At 38.2% G+C, this 20,238-nt stretch overlaps 1 protein-coding gene across 1 annotated transcript in view; it reads right to left on the bottom strand.

The window, feature by feature from the left end:
* Window positions 1-20,238, bottom strand: part of col4a5 (collagen, type IV, alpha 5 (Alport syndrome)) — a 47,719-nt gene that overhangs the window by 21,885 nt on the left and 5,596 nt on the right. Inside the window, exons 2-13 of the mRNA XM_058395713.1 lie at window positions 5,275-5,334; window positions 3,886-3,975; window positions 3,228-3,272; window positions 3,098-3,142; window positions 2,456-2,518; window positions 1,769-1,822; window positions 1,621-1,647; window positions 1,099-1,179; window positions 860-922; window positions 714-749; window positions 547-588; window positions 312-404 (exon numbers count right to left, since the gene is read on the bottom strand). Of these exons, the coding sequence (XP_058251696.1) occupies window positions 312-404; window positions 547-588; window positions 714-749; window positions 860-922; window positions 1,099-1,179; window positions 1,621-1,647; window positions 1,769-1,822; window positions 2,456-2,518; window positions 3,098-3,142; window positions 3,228-3,272; window positions 3,886-3,975; window positions 5,275-5,334 (699 nt within the window). The remainder of the gene's footprint in view (window positions 1-311; window positions 405-546; window positions 589-713; window positions 750-859; window positions 923-1,098; window positions 1,180-1,620; window positions 1,648-1,768; window positions 1,823-2,455; window positions 2,519-3,097; window positions 3,143-3,227; window positions 3,273-3,885; window positions 3,976-5,274; window positions 5,335-20,238) is intronic.

Here is a 20,238-nt window from a genome sequence, read left to right as displayed (position 1 = left end):
TGAACTGGGCCTTGAGATTGTATATACTTGTACATGGTCACAAACCTAATAAATAAAACCTCAGGGCATTGCTGATGATGTCATTAGAGGTAAACAACATATGCACCAATATGGAACTTCGTCTGAAATTACACAACTTCTTTCACGACTGTTAATGCTTTTTACAATTGCTACCTGCTTTCTTCTAGTTTGTCTTCTTCAAATGCCTTTCATACACCCTCATTCTCGTTCTTCTGTCTGCAATCCATGGCAATACTACTGCTTAATTGTACACACTTCATGTAACTGCTCTGTTATGCTGGATACTATACCTTCTCTCCTCGAAGTATCACTCCGTCTGTTTCACCTATTAACTGGTCGACTTGCCCCGGAGGCCCAGGAGGCCCCTGCAAGCCAGTTTCACCCTACACACACACACACACACATACACACACACACAGAGTAAGATCACAAAAATTGTGCTTATTGGAACGTACCTGAATTTGTTTAGATTTACATCAAAGCTATATTTTTCACACTATGTAACAGTGACTCTTGTTGCCATACCTTCTCTCCTTTTGGCCCTTGGAAGTTCAGCCCCATATTTCCCTAAGCAAAAACAGTGACACTTAAAAAACTTAAATAACAAAGCTTAGAATCTGTTAAAATTTTATTTGGATCGGAATTATGTTTGAATTACAAACACATGTCACTGCATTAAAAACACAGCTTACCTTTGGTCCTGGAGGACCAGGAGGACCTGGTAGCCCCTGAATTGTAGAAAATAAAGAAGAGAAATACATTACATAGTGTGTGTTTAAAAGATGCAACAGTCAGAGTAAACCCGACACAGTCAGAGCTTAGAAAAATAACAACTTACATCATAACCTCTTGGACCCTGAGGACCAACAGGACCTTGCAACCCGGGTGGGCCTGGATCTCCCTACACAGACATACACACAAGTGGCTTTGTTACAGGATGTATACTGGAGTTCATTAGATATAATAATTTATGCTAGCTTACCCAAACTAGACTGCTGAAATCTACGTAATGTATGAGATTTCATAAACAGAAATAAATATTCAGTCTGACAGAATGACATGTAGAAAGTGACCTACTCTGGGGCCTGGCTGACCGGTGATTCCTGACTCTCCTGGTGATCCATGTGTATCTGTAATGATGACCTCACCAGGCTCTCCCTGCCAGGGCAAAGAGAGAGAGGGAGAGAGAGAGAGAGAGAGAGAGAGAGAGAGAAAGTAAGATTATAAAGCATATCAAGAACCAATAGTTAATAAAAACAGAACCAGCTGGACATAATCCAGCAGGTTTACAGTAATCAGGCGGCTACATCCCATTACATTCCATTTCATAGAAAATTGTTAATAAAATATTTACATATTTTATTAACATTTACATATATTTATAATGCAGTCAAAGCCCCACTAGTTTCACTTAAATCCAAATGTATTTAAATGTTGAAAATATGACCTCATCCATATACAGTGTATATACAGTATGACCTTGAAATGTTTAATTCAATAATTTCATCTTCAAAGATGACTAGACCTGATTTTACCCAAACAAACAAACCAAATAAGTAAATGTTTGTATTTCAGGAGGTTATTCAGAGGAGCACTTGCCTTCTGTCCAGGTTCACCACGTAGTCCCTAAAAAACGAGAGAGACACAAATAAAGAAGATGCAGGAATGTCAAATTAAATTACATAGTGGTTTAGAATAATGTCCATTGTCCATATTCTCAAGTTCAGAGTGAGGTGAGACCACTTACTGGTGAACCGTTTAGACCCGGGAAACCTGGAGCTCCTGGAAATCCTCTTTCACCCTGTCATCAAATTCACCACAAGTAAACATAAGCTTTGTTCATTAAACTTTCAGACTGTACACACCATGTGTATTTGAGAAATTGTGAAATATTTACTATTCCAATTTGTAAAATAATGATACTATAGCTATGATGGTTATCTCTTCTTAAAAAAGAAAAGTTTTTTAACTCTAAATCAGCAGAATCTCAAATACGGCACAAAAAGTTGCACAACTTTTCTCAATTTTTAGCTTCATCAATTTATTACATGCGGAATGTAACTATACGACGTGCTTAATATTAGTGCAAATGATCAAATTTTATCAACATGTATTTCGAGCAGTGACACTTATAATTCACAAGATGGTGGTTTAAGACTCAAAAAAAAAAGTTTGAGATCTAATTTTGTATGTTGGATTTGGAAGCATAAACCAAACTTTTGCAAACTACACAACCAGAAGGTAGCAATGTTTCATAAAGATCATCTTACATCACATTAACCTTCCAGCCTGACATTTAATCAGTTATCAGTGTTCCCTGACTCTTCTGTCTAAAGCGGCTTTCATGCTTACTCCTGCACTCAAACTTATAGTGCACTGGTTTTGATCAGGACTGTTCCACTTCCTGATCCACACCTTTGTTCCTGATACACACCTTTGTTCCGTTACAGCCTGCAATTCCTTTTGGACCAGGAGGCCCATCCAATCCTTGAAGACCCTGTCAATAAAAAAAATAAAAACATATAATCAGAACTGCTGCTCCTGACAGAGGACAGAATCTACATAGCCATTAGCTTTTATCCATCCATCCATCCATCCGTGCTCATTACCGCTTATTCTTCACAAGGTTGGACTCCCCGAAGCATGGAAAATACATGCAAACAAACCTCCAACCCCGGAGATGTGAGACAACCTCTAACCACTGTCACTGTGCCCCCCGCCATTAGGTGTTATGCAATATACCTATCAAATTATTTATGAATTAATTGCTTTTTAAGTTAAATCTTATCTTCAAGATCTAAGCTAACAGCCATTAACATTTCTGACACACTGACTCTCCTGTAAGCCTCGGCAAACAATTTACCCATAACCCTGTTTCCTCAATACAATAACTTGCTTGAATGTGTTTCAACGGTTTGCTTTTCCCCTATGGTTTTGTTGTGTTATTTCCCTTTTTATCTCTTTTACCTTTCGCTTTCTGTCTTGTAAAGTCTCTGAATTGTATTTTTGCATATTTTTGTATTTTTGATTGTTCTCATGCTTTATAGTCATTATTATTCCCATCAGGAGTACTCACTGGAATTCCTGGTATCCCTGCAAATCCAGGAAGTCCAGGAGGTCCCTAATAAAAAGACACAGTTAGATTACATTAACAGAAGACACAACTAGTTTTGCCTTTAAGAAGAATCATTGATAAGCAGCCTCACTCTTATTCCTTTAGGTCCAGGTGGTCCTGGCAGTCCATCATCACCCTGGGGGATAAACAGAATCATATGTTTCACAGAGCAGAGGTAGTATTTTATCTAAATAAATAATGGTACATTCTCTGAGAGTGGTGTTAAGCAGGAGTATGAGCATGGGTCTCATCCACAATCTGCATCAATTAGTGCAGTGCAAAATGAAAAAGAAAGAAAACAGCCCAGCTGAAAGTTTTCCACAAAAACATAACCTCTAGAATAACTAGACTGGTTTAACATTTTAATTTATTTAATTCTGAACATGCACCGAGTGCAATATACCAATATGTGAAGTAAAAAAGATGTATGAACATTCTCATGGACATACTGAAAGTACATTTAGAAATAATTTAAATAAATAAATAAGCACACACACACACACACACACACACACACACACACAAAGATGTCCTAATGCTCCTGTATAATCAGCAACCTACAACTGTATAATCTAACCTATAACTCTGCATGCACATCCATCTAGACAGCTAAATCTGACCGTTTTAGTAAAATGCCTGCAAGGCTGCCAGCATCTTTTGTTTTGCTGCAGTATGAATGCATCTTAATGGACTAGTAATGTAACATATAACTGATTAAATCATTTGATGCTGATTAGTTGACCCCTGACCTTCTCTCCACGAGGTCCAATTGGCCCTTCTGGTCCAGGGAATCCTGGTAAACCTGGATGCCCATCTTGACCTGCCAAACCTCTCTCACCCTGAATACACACACACAAACACACAAACACAGGAAAACAGTAGTGTGTCAGTAGAAATGAAAGATTATTGTGCTAAAGATCAAGATGGCAGATGTCCGTGTTGCCCAGGCTTGTCAGTTGCGGGCCTGTCCCATTCCAGGAGATAACAGAACTTTATATAATACATAAGAATCTATTATTCTGTACCCGTGACCTAGCAACCCATTTATCACAAAACAACAAAGACTGAAAAGTACTGTCAAGATCAAAAGGACATAAATATCTATGATAAGCTACACACTTGGAAAGGCCTTGTTTTTCTAGTTTATTATTATAAGGGGGTGAAAAAAAGTCTGGAAAGTCCAGGCATGAAAGCAGTCATGTTGAGACATTAGAAAAGCCACACACAGTAAACCTCACACTATAGCGGCATAAAAAAAAAAACACCTTGAAAAGCAAACAGTGTCTTGGCAACATCTCAAAGATGAACTAAACCTCTCCATTCTCCGTAGCTGTAGGGTACAGAAACGGATATGCGCTTAGCACCGCCAGGCCTCAAGGGCTCATGAATGAGACATAATGACAATGTTTACACAAAGGTGACTGCCACAGCCTGCTTACGCACAACAAAATGGCATGACTGGAACATGTTAAACAATGTAGAAAGACAGGGACTTGATAGTGTCATATTTCAATGAATCATTTGGCAAAGCTGGAAGACGGGTAAAGTAGATATCAGAAAAAAATGAATGAATTTGATCCACTTCTGTAACAAAAGAATTGAATTTGAATTTTTTTTAAACTATAAATTTCATAAATGCGTTTTTTTGCAGTGACAGATTTTCATTATATTTATACCTTATTACATTTGGAACATAGGTCATTTTATGTGACAGTTGTAGTTTTGTGTAGATTTTTGCTATTTTTTTTTCTGTTTCAGTTTACTATTAGCAGAGTATCAGTATCTGAATCAGAGAATAAAAACGTACTTTCATGCCATTTCTTATCTGATGTTAAATGTTTGTATTGTGTCTTATTAAAATGTTATTACATATTTTCCCTCTGTTAAATAATTCAGTTTTGCAGATAGACAGACATCGTTTGTATCTTAAAATGTCTTGAACTATAATGGTATGGTATTGTGGTTAAATCAGCACCATTACACTACATGACAATTACATCATTACTGTATCTGGCTGTAGCTGTGGTCTAGTCCCCCAGCTGTGCAGTCAGCTAGCAATAGGTTTCTCAGTCATTTGACAAATGTGTTCGTTTAATTAAATACCAACAAACGGAGGAGTAACTGATGTAGACACTCACCTTCGCTCCTTTCACTCCCGTGCAGTCGCATTTCGGTCCAGTTCCACAGCCATGACATGCCTGAGAGAGACAGAGAGAGAGAGAGTTAAGATACTACGCATTTTAAAAGACACTGTCCTTACACAAATATTCTAATCAATCTATACAAATGATGAAAATAGGCCTATTATTTTCTTTTAATATATAATATATAAATAAATCCTTTTCCTCAATCAGCTGTGAGTTATTCTGTTAAAAAATGCTCAAACCTATGAGTAATAAATTTATTGTGCATAAATAATCTACCTTCATCCTTGATTTTATTATCTATTTTAATTGGAAAGCTATTTCATTAAGCCTAATTTTTTTATTGTATATTTATTTGATTAAAATGCCTGTCTTACTACTGTGTAATCATTGTGAAGCATGTTGATTTTCCTTGGTGTTCAATGAGCACTATGCCAATGGGTGCTTTAGAAAAAGCTAAAGATTTTCACGACATGCTGACCAAAGGATGGGAATGCTGGTTCTTATATGTAGATTTCATTGCAAAACAATAAAATATATGCTTCTTGGTTATTCAGGTATTATCAGTCTTGAGTCTATTTCACATGAAGTCAAGATCTTTGTTGTCATTACAGCTACATACAGTGTGCAGTCAGATGAAATAACATTTCTCTTGAAATGAGATCTGTTTTTCTACTGTAAAACAGTAGGGGGTGAGTACACGCAGGGGGCAATGGAGCATAAATAATCCAAATACAAAGAATATTTAACATGAAAGTATAACTCTGTAGTAATCACAAGGTCCAAAGATGTGACTTGCATGAAACTGAGTATCAGTGCAGCACGGGTTTTGATAGCAGTCTGAGTAGAATGCAGTGCAATCAAAGTGTCAGTGTGATGAAGTTAAATAAAGATTCCGACCAAAAGATGGCAGCATTTGACCACTTATCTCAAGAGTACATAAGAGTACATAAGCAAAGAATATAACACACACACACACTAAGCTGTTAGACAGATGATCAGACAGACCACTCAGTTAGTAAAAACAGTGATGAAATCTCAGTACTGAGAACCTATGCATGCTAAATAATGTATAATTTTTAAATGAATACTTTTATATATATTTTTTCCCCTTAGATTTTCTATGCCATTTGCTGCATTAAAGAAAGTGACTTGTGTATATGTGCAGGCTTGACTAATAAAGGTGTTTCGGGTTCTGATCATTTTAAACCCATCCAAGAACAGCATCCACCCACTTCATTCTCACATGACACGGTCTGGAGTTTACGTGTGTGTTGCTGTGTTTTCACTTTCATGCAGTGAATGGTCTGGAACAGAGAGTTCACGTAGGAGTTGGACATTTCAGACTACACATGACCAGCTCTAAAGTCAAAAACAGACATCAGCATGGTGCTGGAGTTACATTTTCAATATTCATGCTCATGTTTTTCAAGATGTTCAAGAGAAAGCATATAGGACTTTAATTGCAGTATTGAACTAACACCAGCACTTAAATGTCTGTCACTTACATGCTGTACGATGCTACATATTTGTAACAGCAGGGATCAAAACATGTTCTACACATTGTTATTTTCATTGGAAACTTATATATTCTTATTTCACTTTTGATTCTGTCTCCAAAACATTTTTAAAAACGTTCTGCATCCAAACACAGACATGTCACGTCAAACAGCTACAGTCTGTGTGAACTCTCGTGCCAAGCTATTGGCTGTAACCTGAACTATGAATTAATGCCACTACAACTTCCTCAGCCCCATTTCCTCTCTGCATGCCACTTCAGTACCTGTGCTTCTGTACAAATACCACCGGTGTCAGATTCACAGCAGACACAGGAAAAGTGATTTGATTGGATTCCACCTCACTTTTGCTTTGGATAAAGGCTTCTGCTATATAAATATAAAGATGTATTTTATAAATCTGCAGCAAAAGATATGATACAGGATACAAACCATGTAGTTAAATCCCAGGCCTTTTATTAATCCTAAAGATGTGCAGTCTATAATTATACTCTCAAGCCCTAGCCAGACAAGGTTCTCTAAATTCACTTAGTGACTTGCTGTAATTAAACATTTCACACATCCCTGCTGGATAAAAGTCAACTGGATAAACAAGTTTTGCTGTTTCATGCTTCTTTTTTTTTCCTTTGAACCCAAGTGCTCTTCCGACCTCAGGGGTCGAGCAATAAAAATAAGAACAACAATAAAAATCATTGTGTGCATTAGGGCTAGGGGTTGAAGTTAGGTTTAGGATTTCACTATGTTCACACATGCAGTAATTAAATCTCCGCACGTTTCCAGTCACTCTTCTATAAAGTCACCAGTAGGTGTTCCTACTACTGGTTGCCATAGTAATAATACTTATTGGTGGGCGGAGCAACTAGAAATCAGTTTTCTTGCTGGTAAAATTGCACATTCTGGAAGGAGATTGTGATTGTGTATAAAATTCCAAAGTATCTATCTGCATCATATCATGAAGGAGAAGCAGTGTGTGCTCTTTGGCATGCTCTACTGTCTTCACTCTCATTAAAATCGCTGAAACAATCCGCTCCAAATTTACATAAAGTTCAAGTTTTTTCATCTTTGTCATGTTGCTGGACACGCCCACATTTAGTTGTCACTGGTTTCTGTCTATCATGTCACTAGAAGCCGCACAGCTCTCATTGAGAATGATCTCAGGTCACTTTGTTGCAGCGTGTCGGTGCATTTGTGAACGTAGCATTGTAGGAAGAGTTGGATCAGACCCACACGCACACAATGAGAGAAACCTCCAGCATCAGGTCCTGTTGTAATTAAACATCTAGTGGATAAAGAGATGATCATCCTTGACAGCTCTTCTGTTCTACAGATCACTGTCCCGTCCACATGTCTGCAGACATTATTGTTCTCATTCCCAGCACTAAGAAAAACACTCCACTTGATGTTTTAGTCTGTCTATTTGTCTAAATCCTGCTCTGTTTTTCTGCCAATTTTAAAATCCTCTGTAGACTTCTGTGTCTTCATCAGATCAGCCAATCGGTGCCCTGAGTGGAAAGCTGCTTTGTCATTCAGCATTCGAATCACACTGAACACACACAAAGGTTTAACAGCAGATAAATTCAACACACACTCAATATTAAGAAATAGTAGAGAGCCACCTAGTGGTACATCTGAATGTTGCGGACGATGGGTCACACAAAGCTTAAAACTTGTGTGTGTGTTTATTCAGACCCACATTAGCTGTGGTCTGCTGCTGATGGCTTCTGTCTGCTCCCAGCATTCTTTGGCTCTCAGATTATGCTGCATCAGTGAGCCGCTAATCCTCTGATCCGCAAATACACGTCCAGCTTCACACACATACAGTCTCACTGTGTAATGGCCAGAGGCTTAAATGCCTAGAGAAAACAGGCAGCCAATAAGTGCAGCAGACAGTGGAGCAGGTGGCAAGAACAATAGCCAGGCTGACATCCAGTTTAGCATGGAGAGGATATTCTCTGATAACCCTCTGATAACCATGGCACAATGCATCTCAAATACTCACACACACACACACAGTGTAAGTGAATAATCATCCTCTACATACCTACCAAATAACCTTGATATGATCATAGCCATTATGTCAAGTGGGTTCAATTCTGACTTGTACTGCTACTCTGCTGTGTGTGTGTGTGTGTGTGTGTGTGTGTGTGTATGCAAGTGATTAGAGAGGCAAGACTGAAATTCCTCAGGTCTGATGATATACCTTTACCTTTACTCTTTTACACCTACAGTCGAGTTCTAGCTTTGCAATACTCTTTAATCACTCGAAGAGTGCTGCAAAGAGAGAATGAAGTTCAAAGTATAAAATAAGTCCTGGTTAATAAGTAGGTGAGACAATCACTACTTTTCCACTAACACTCTGCTAGGAAATAAACCAGCAAAACTATAGACTGGCATCAGAATCACTTTTGTTGTGGCACCAAAAAGAAATCAGAGATTTCAGAGGTTGGGGGTTAGTCCATAATTTTCTGCCATACATTAAGCAACTTAAATTAATGCCATTAAACTTAAATTAAATGCCATTAAAATTTGAATTGTGAGAAAAGCTTCTCTGGTGGACAAGGATGGCTTTACCTTTGCTGTCAGTCAGGAGGATATTTTATATATATATATATATATATATATATATATATATATATATATATATATATATATATATATATATATATATATATATATATATACAGTGGCGGGCTGTGCATTTCACACCTAGGCCTTCACTTGTGTCGTTCCTGAATTAATCCACCTCTATAGCATCATTATGATGCCACAGCAATAGATACTAATCAACTGTTAAATAGCAAATTAAAAAAGAAATTAGGTTACAGTATTACACAACTTACAAGGAATAGTCAATTTTATTACGGTTACTTTTCTCAAAAAAGACATTCTTGATGACGTGTACAGCAAACTGCAATCTCCGGAGGACACAGAATCCGAAATGAGACACAGCAAATATAGAAATATAGTAACAGTGCGTTGTGTCACAGGCTCTTGTAGCGAACATGAATAAAATTACATTACATATAGCAAAATAACAAATTAACACAATTCAGTCTCACAAGTTTCCTTTCACTGCAGCAAAAAAAAAAACCCACAGCCCACCCCAGGGATCTGGAATGAAGGCAAACTGAAAACCCAGGAAAAAAAAGAAAACCCCAAAGCATAAATGGTTCTTGAAAACGCTTACCAACAATTTTGAAGAATCAAAAGGATTTTTTGGAAAAGTCCGCCTTGAAGATACATTTGTAAGGATGTCCCCGACCAAATCGATTTCTTCTCCTCTATCAGCCTTTGTGAGTTAAAATATATATATTTTATTTAGTTTGTGCGGTTCGCTGCCTCTGACTACTCCAGTTATCCAATCAAAGAACGGGAAATTGCTGACGTAATCGTATGCCTGCTAGATGGCCCCAGTGATGCCAACTCGAAATCTGACTGGTTAATGGAGCAGTTTCATTGCCACTTATTTTAAGCTACGGGCGCCTGCACTATTGATTCTAAAGGCCTTAAGGTCGGGTAACACATGATGCCAGCCACTGGCTGAAATATGATTGGATAAATACTGTTATCAGACTATTGGGAATAATTTATTACATTCATGGAAAATTATATTAAATATATTAACATGCAAGTCAGTGATTCAGATCACTGCTGTTTAGGCCAGCAGAGAAGGCCCTGATGGTCCGCCACTGTATATATATATATATATATATATATATATATATATATGTATACAGTGGCGGACCATATATATGTATATACATATGTATGTATATATATAATCAATCAGCCAATCAGTTCAATATAAAAAATTACGCAAATTTCAAAAGCTTCAGTTCATGTTCACATCAAACATCAGAATGAAGAAAAAGCTTTATCTCTGTGACATTGATTGCAGCATGAATATTGATAGCAGAAAGTATTCTCCTGTTATTTTTACACAACACAAGTTCCTATCTGTCCAGTCTTGGTGAGTGGGTACCCATGAAAGTCTCAAGATTCTTGTTCTAGGTCGGCAGGAGTGGAACCAGATGTGGGAAGCTTGAATATATTGTGTGTTCTGAGATGCTTTTCTGCTCACCATGGTTGTAAAGAGTGATTATTTAAGTTACTATAGACTTCCTGTCAGCTCAGATCACTCTGATCATTTTCTTCTGATCCCTCACATCATCAAGGTGTTTCAGCCTGAAGACCCTCCTGAACAAGTCTCAGGATCAAAAAACTTACACAGCTTACTTTCTTCTCCAGGCCTAACAGCTCAGAAAGTGTGTTTTCCTGCCCCAAGCTTTGTTTTTGTACACTGCTGCCTCTGTGCTTTCATCGCTACATGACGTTTTATGGTTTCAAGGTCTGTGCAAATTCAGAAGAAATACAACATCCTAAATGTTCTCCCTTTGCTATACTGTTGAGGAGTGATGACCCTGAACATGCACTCTCCACTCTCCCAGAATTCCCTTTCATTTCTGTTCCCAGAGAGTCAAACCGGCGATGACTAGAGAAAAAACATGCACCAGAGGCCTTGATTCTCGGTCACCCCTTACTTAATCTTTTGAAGGTGTTCGTTTTCTACAAATGTTATGTTTCTAGAACAGTCTGAGCCAGTGTTAGTCTTGAGTAAATATCTGTAAATATATTTGTAAAATATATGTGGGTGCACATGGCAAAACATCAGCACAGCAATAAAACAGCAAATCAAGCCAGACTGAACCAAACTAATTCCAGAAGACAAACAAAACCAATAAACACATAAGCAACGTATACAGACTTCATGCTGATGATCCTGGAATCCTTTCTCCTTTGAGAGAAAGCCAGACATCTGTGTTTCTCTAAACATACATCACATGGGAAATCTAAACTCTCTCGCCATTGCTTGATAGTGACCTGCTATCTGCGTGTATGTTTGTACTCAAGGTTTGTGAGGACTGTCCAATTAATTGCAGCCAGTTCTCATTCCAGTCCAGTTCTCAAGCCTTGTTGACCAAAAGAGAAGCTCTACATTCAAGGATGGTGGCACTCCTCTCGCTCTCTCATTCCCATCTATGTTCATTTTTGTTTTGATTTTTAATCTAACTCACTCTCTCCCACAACCTCTTTCTCAGGAGGTTTGATTTGTAGTCTCCCACAGGCATTGGTTAATGAGACAGTGTGAGAGTAAGGAAAAAAGAGAGGATCAGAGATAGAGAGAGACACAGAAAGAAGAGAGGAAGAGATTGGTAGTGTTTTCCCTCACACATCTAATCCTAACTTTATATCTTCATCTGCACAATACAACAGTAAAAGTAGGTGTCTCTTGTACTTGGCCTGCATTCTTTGTAAAAAAAAAAAATAATAATAATAATGTTTAATTAATGCCCTTTTGATTCGTCAACAATGTGGAACCTTGAAGATAAATAAAGCAAAATGTGCTCACCCCAGTACTGATATAAAGATAATCAAACAGTATAAGCAGCATCTCTAAAGCACACACAGGAGTGAGTGTTTTTATACAGTTTGCATCAGTGTAGAAGCCTTCAGTGTGATCTGTAGAGTAGAAGCTACATTGTGCTCTGTACTCCACAGAGAGATCACCTCTATTAATCATTTCCTCTAAACACGGGCCAAGACCCACATGTGGAATCACTCAGTACACACACACACACACACACAACAAATATAATAAAATGAACAAACCAACAAACTATATTAAGAGTACAGTAATTGTATACTAGCAGAGAAACTATAAATAGATTATTTAACAGACTGTATAATAAAGTATACAGTATAATAAAACTATTTGACAAACTACAACCCCTTAAATAGCCACAAACCTCTTAATGAAACTGTTTTCTAAGAGACGCTACTATCAGCCTGCTCATAACATGCTGGATCTATATAAATAAATAAAAGCTAGGACTCCCAAGCAGAGAGAAACTGCAGTTAATGAGGACATAATGTGTTTTATGTGCACTGCTAATAAAATATCTTTATCCACTTATAATGTATTACAGTTTATTTTCTGTTATTGGGACAGACCTACATTTCCTGTGTGCACTTGTTTCTACTGTTTCCTATAAAAACAGTAAGCATTAAAAAAATCTCAAATATTTGTTTATTCTTGAGATTTGTACATTTTAAGACTGTAGCAAGTGCAAATAAATAACCTGAAATAGATCATGATTACCGTCCTGATCTGTACATGAATCTTATAAATGCTGTGAGATGAGAACTTTATATCATTTCACGTCATTTTAATGATGGGAATCCATGTCAGTCAGTAAGAGACAATAACCCTCTCACACAAGCACAACACTGAGAGATAAAGTAACGTGAAATATGCACACTGCTGCCATGCCAGGAAAGTGAAACCACATCGATGCCCTGTAAATTATACTGACATTTATAGGCGAAAGCTGTGAGAGAAAGAAGACATGGCAATCCTTTTTACTGACAAATAACAGTTTTAAATATGAATATGAATCTGTATATAAAATGACATGAAATAAAATCAGGAAAACACACAATGAACCCAATTCCATCAATGCAGGAAAAGCAGTTGAGAAGAAGGCAGAAGGTGTTTACATGTTAATGGAATAAACATTTATGTCTCATTTATGGGGAGAGGGGGATCAGCATCACACACACACACACACACACACAAACACACACACGCAAAGTTTTCCGAAGTCAGGGAAGCCCCCTGGTCATGTGCTCTAATAGCAAAAGCAGATGAGAGAAATAAAAAACAACTGACGCCAGGGTATAGGATGGAAAGAAAGTGAAGAAGGTGAACAAACAAACAAGAAATAGTGTAGAGTGTAGTGTAGTAAAACATGAATTTACATGGGTACAGATGCTGAAAGACTATCAGAAAGCACTTTAATGTGTAAATGCACAATGCAAACAAAACTCTTTCTGAAATTTTACTGCTTTATGTTCATTCTGATATTCATGTCTTGGACAGAGCATCCCCACTGAGCATATCTCAGGTATATCAGCATACTAAAATATAGACCTGGACACCAATCTCACCTCAGGAACAGTGACACTAGAACTCCAAAAACACCACAGGCAGAAAGAAATACTGATGAAAAAAGAAAAAAAGGCTTAATAAATGTTTAATAACAGAACAGAAATGCTCTTGGGTTGTTAGATAAATTATCTGATCGGTTTCAACCATTTACTCCTGCACAATTCCCACTAGGGCTACCAGACTGTTTCTAGATGTACTGCCAAAACACTAGAACTACTTCTTTGAGGTTTCTGTTATAAACTAACCTGAGAGACATTGCAAGCTGTGGTACAAGTGAGGAAATGTTTGCTCAAGAAAGGAAAGGTTTGCTCAGGGTAGCACAGCTGTACTTGTCCTGAAAGTAATTTATGTGAACCACCTGAACCACTTTACTACCCAATGATCCATGCGAATAATTCCAGCCACTGGCATCATCTTTGTACTTTTTCCTCATATTTCATTCTCCCCTCAAACACCTCATAAATAAACAGATGAGGAGGTCAACACTCTTGTTATAGTGGTTACTGAATTTCACTGAGAAGAGATTTATTAAGTGGTGATTTTTTTTTTTATCATGTAGGGAATTTTAGATTGTCTTGTAGCGTGCAGACGTTTGTGCTGTGTTTAAGCAGAGAGTTTAGCAGCTACTGAGATGCTGAGATACGACATGCACAAGCAACTTAAGTTCATTCAGGAAGATCATGTTTGAGTTTCCATGTCTGAGGTCAGAAGGAAACATCTGGATTAGAATAATATTTAGAGAGTATATTTAACATGTACGGCGGGGATTAACACACTTAACTTTAAAACAAAGCAGTGGAACTCAAGCTAAAGCACATACATGTTCTACATATCTGTAGACACATCTGTGTGAAGGACGATCAGAACTGATAACTACCACATGTAACTCCACATAACCACATGAGGGCAGTGCACTCGGTGTCTCCTGGAAAACTTCTTCTCGTGCAAAAAGGTTGTATTGAACGAAAACTGACTTCAGATCAGTCTTTACAGGGTACGACTGTGTTGTGAGCTACAGAACAGATTTTGTCTCCTGTGCGTGTTGAAACCTGCAGGCCGATCCTGTGCTTGCTGCAGTTAAAAAGAAGCCTTGCATAGCAAAGCTCATATTAAACAAAGTTGTTCAGAGACTTCCTATAAAAACCTAGTGATTTCTTTTAGGTTTTTATTTGCACTATTCAATTAAGCGTATGACCTAAACATACAATAACATCTGTTGCTGAAAGATGAGCATTTGATTACACTCAGACAAAATAAATAGATTTTTTTATGGACCTTGGTGATAATATAATGTCATGGTTTTTGGGTTTTTGTTCTAGACCACATGTGGGAAAATTAATTTGTTGTTCCAGGACAAAAGGAGGCTCTGCACTGGAATACCTCAGATGCCAAAGCACTGTGAGAAAAAGGCTTGACATGATGCACACTCAGCTGGACTATGAAGCTGCATAGGAGCATGAAAGGTTGAGTACTTCAGAGTATCTGACAAATGATACAAGGTGCTTGGATTATCCTTTTGATGTATAGATAATTATCTAAGATTACATACACAGTGTAGATACATATATATCCACTTTACAAGATAGAAGACTATATCCAGTATTCATATGTAACATTTAGTGTAGACACTTGCTCTACTAAGGAGAGGAGAGGAGAGGCGAAAAGAGGAGAGGAGAGGAGAGGAGAGGAGAAGAGAAGAGAAAAGAGGAGAGGAGAGGAGTGGAGAAGAGAGGAAAGGAGAAAAGAGGAGAGGAGAGGAGAGGAGAGGAGAGGAGAGGAGAGGAGAAAAGAGGAGAGGAGAGGAGAGGAGAGGAGAAAAGAGGAGAGGAGGGGAATAAAAGTGGAGAGGAGAGGAAAAGATCAGGAGAAGGGATTGCAGAGGAGAGGGGATTGCTGAGCTGATGAGAGGGGGATTGCTGAGGAACGGAAGAATGGACTGATCAGCATTGCCACCCACTCTGATAACAGAAGCAGATGCTTGAAATAAGAAAAGCAAGACAAGGAAAGGAAACAACAAAATCCAGTGAAAGGAAGAGAAAGCAAGTAAGAAAGTAAGAAAGCAAGGAACATGTGGTTAACCAATATTTTTGTCCAAGATTGTTGGACAAAAAAAACACTGATTTTGGTTTAACAGGCTTTCAAGTCTGTTGAGTGTGGAGCTCAGATGTGAGCTTAATTAAAGGACAAAGACAGCTTTCAATCTGATGCTCAATTAAAACATGAAAACCACAGAGTGGAAAGAAGAAAGATTGGGATGAAATGAGGGGCTTGCAACAGTTTATAGCTGAATACATTACAGGATTGAAAGAAAAGCAGCAGGAGTAGATGAGGACAAGTCTAAAATGACTACAGAAAGAATTAAAACTAACAACACCTAGACTTGAGGATGTGATTACTGCATGATGTGCATGAGGGAATAATACTGAAAAAAAAACCCTCATACCTGAAGGCCAGTGCGTCCCAGAATCTAGTATTCAGTGAACCTTGTGTTGGTGAAGATGTTCAAATCTCACACTGCATATCTGTTCAGAGGAACTACACTATACTCATTTAATATCATTATATTAGAAAGGACAGAACTGTGACAATGATTCTAATAGAACATCATGTAGCTGCTTCATCTGCAGTTTGATCCAGTGACGTCTAAAGCAGCAAACCACACATCACTACTAGAAAAAGTAATTACTACCTGGACTTAAAGTGGCCTAGACACCCAGACAACAGAAAACAGATATTATAATGTGTGTGTGTGTATGTGTGTGTGTGTGTGTGTGTGTGTGTGTGAAACACTGCATGGCAGAGTGATCTATTGTGATATGTATTACTCCTGTGCAGCAGTAATGTCTCATAGACACTGAGCATCTGAAAACAGGGCGTGGCCCAGCTGACTGTATTATATTATCGGCTGCCCCAATTGCAGAACAGGACGCTGGTGTCAATATCCACATATCTGTGCAGAATGCTTGATAAGCATGCAGTCATGAGCATGTGAAACAAAACAACATAGCCGATACTTCAAGTGTTGGAAAAGCTCATTCAAACAGAGAGAGAGAGAGAGAGAGAGAGAGAGAGGCAGACAGACAAAAACAGGCAGAAAAACAGACTGTGGAGACATTGAGAGAGTGAGAAAGAGAGAGAGAGAGAAAGACAGGCAGAGAGACAGACAAAAACTGACAGAAAAACAGAGAGAAGTGTGGGTACAGAGAGAGAGAGAGAGAGAGAGAGAGAGAAAGACAAGCAGAGAGACAGACAAAAACAGGGAGAAGTGGGGAGACAGACAGTGAGAGAGAGACAGAAAGAGAGAGCGAGAGAGAGAGGCAGATAGAGAGGCAGATAAGGAAAGAGACATCACATCTTTAAAAGAGATGTCTTGTCTGTTCCTGCAGCTCTGCCTGAACAATGCTGTCTATCCACGTGCAGAAACAGACATCTAGATCATGACCAAACACCACTTCTCTCATTCATATGTTCATTCAGCTTTTAGCTCATCATCCCTCAGTCTCTCCTGTCATGTAGAATTAATAAGAGCCTGATACTGGGATGGTGCTCCGGCAATCTTTTAATCAGAAAGTACATAGAGGCTTCACTGAAAATCACTTATAGAACATATACAAAAGTGCTTTCGTCATTCAGAGAAACATTCTTGTACTTCATATACTGACAATTTTACAGAGATCAGTGAAGCCAACAATGTAAAACTAAATGCATTTGACATATGGTAACATACTGCTGACAGTTTTATGGGCTGTGGTCTGCTCTTTAGGCTGAGTCTCAGAGCCATGAGGAAGTAAGCAAGTAAGTAACCCTGTAAGTAACATACTGTCCTCCTACTGCAAGCCTTTGTTCATTATGAATCAGAAGGAGAAACACACAAGTGAAAAATCTCTGAATCTTCAATCCAAACTATTTTGACTATATTCTTGAAGATGACAAAGCAACTTTTGCTACCAAATATATAATAAATTCCACCACCTGTAAGGCCCCTGAGATCATGGGTAGGTGTGGCCTGACCCCAGACCAGTGACCCACACCGTCCATCTCTAAGCCTGATTCAGCAAAAGACAACAGCGTCGCTATCATGTCCATCAAGAATGTGCTGGAGCGTCTCATCATAACGAACTGTTGCAAGCAGCCAGCTCTCTCCAGCCTCTTCTCTGAGACATGGATACAGATGGCATCTAACCACCCAGGAACACGTTTCTGTTCTGTTGCTAGACCTTGTCTTCATCCAGCTCACAGAATGGAATATATCAAAGACACATAATGGTGGGAGGAGTAACCGTAAAACACCTCAAGACATCTTTCTAAATACAGTTTCAAACACTTTTTAATATTAAAATGGCCATCACACTCAGATATCGTAATCCAGATGTTACAATAAGCACCACTATTTTGTAAAGTCAGGCACTGATGTTGGGTAAGGAGTTCTGGGGTTCAGTCAGTGCTCCAGTTCATTTCAAAGGTGTTCACTGGGGATTAGTCAGAGCTCTGCTTTGTGCACTGGAACATTGTCATGCAGGTTTGGGCCTCATGGTTCCAGTGAGGGGAAGCTGTAAATCTACAGCACGCAAAGACATCCTATACAACTGTGTGCTTCCAAATTTGTGGTAACAGTTTGGGGAGGAGCCACATATGGGTGTGATGATGTCCACAAACATTTTGCATAGTGTATAATCAGAACACATTATATTTGCCAAACTATGATCTGAGATGCAAAGACACGTATCGGACTGCAATGACATCATTTTAACCCTGGGACCACTTCCTCTAATGCAGATCCATCAGACATAAATTAGACCTGATATTCAGCTACCACTCAGGAACACAAAACAACTGTATCCCACTCAATTCCACATCATAAGCAGTATATACACAAGAATACAGCGGGAATTAAACATACAGTTATCTGGAGTGAATCATATGGCTCCATGAATAAGATATTAAGAATATTACACATTTGTACACTGCCTAAGCTCTTGTCCATTTGTACAATGATTTATTCAGTGTACAGCTACTGGCTACTATTAAGTAAATTCCAGCTATATCATAAGCTATACCCTTAATAAGACCCACTTGATTCTGATGACTTGATTCCTACCATAACTCCTACTCTCTGATACATGACATAAGTTTTGTGAACTTTCATTACCAGCTTTATATGGAGAAAAGCTGCACTTCTGACCTGCTGCTCTGTCTACTGGGCGCTTCACCTGAACAGGCATGTCTGAAGCATTTGGAAAGATTTTAGGCCCATTTCTGAGGCCCAGAGGCAGCAAGCATGGATGACATTGTTTTAATAGCTGTGCAGCTGTGCCTTTTAAAGCAATTGTCTGTAAAAGCTCTGTCAATGCTTAGACCAAATAAGCAAGATTTCCATCTTAGAACTTCAAAAAGACTGGAGAAAATAACAGACTGATAAATAAGTTCTTAGCACTAGCAGTGTACAAGCTTGGCTTTGATTTGATTTAGCCTTAAATTATAATCTGGAACTGTGTCCCAGATAACATACATACCACATACTTACTCTATACACTACTCTGTATGAAGGGTAGTATTGTCTCAATGGAACACCTATCAGTTTTTTATTGAGCTGCTTCCCAGTCAGTGACATTAAAAATCACGTAATGCTACACTTCACTACATGAATTTTTTAAAATGTTGAAAAATAAATCACACAATGTGAGCTAATTTAAAAGCCATTTGTAAGATGCCTTCTCCGCTGGAGTGTCTTCGGCCATCCTGAAATTTTTTCTCATCCGGTGTGAGTGCCATTGAGTTCCTGAAGTGTCCAACATTCCAGACTTTGTCTTATTTTTAGTCGAATAAGTGCATCACACAGTTACTTCAAGTGCCATTCTGCTTGTGGGAATTTTGAGTGTGAACACACTACTCACACTATTTATACTGCAAAGGGAAACAGAATAGTGCATAAGTTTGTGGTTTGGGATGCATGTAGATTATGTAGATTATGTAGTTTGATATGACTTATTCAAACGTTTGCTTTTATTACCTTTATTTACGTTATTAAAAAAAACCTTACCCCTTATCCAAGTGTATGCAATAATTAGGCTTTATTTGTTTGGGTTTGTTTTTTTTTTTTTCTTTTTTTAAATTTTGCCATTGAAAACTGTACATGCAAATCGAAATTTTAAATGAAGACAGAGAATTTCAGAGAGAGATGGCTGACATTGGCTAACAGAGGTCAAACAGCACTTTATTCATCTTAAAAGTTTCCTGAGTATACAAATATGGATATACACAAATGTGGATAGGCACAAGTCAAGCAGACAGGCTTGTGCATCTATTGAGTCGCTCTTCCTGCAGTGGTTATCACTTTCAATGTCTTTTTACAGAACTCAAGTGAACTTTAAATAGACGTAAAAGGCAACGGCTCAATGTTTAGACATGAGGAGGCGTTTCAGCCTGTGTCAG

This window comes from Hemibagrus wyckioides, linkage group LG07 (assembly GCF_019097595.1).
Source record: "Hemibagrus wyckioides isolate EC202008001 linkage group LG07, SWU_Hwy_1.0, whole genome shotgun sequence".
Lineage (NCBI taxonomy): Eukaryota > Metazoa > Chordata > Actinopteri > Siluriformes > Bagridae > Hemibagrus > Hemibagrus wyckioides.
Note: the sequence above shows the minus strand (reverse complement) of the source record. Positions and strands in the feature narration are given on the sequence as shown.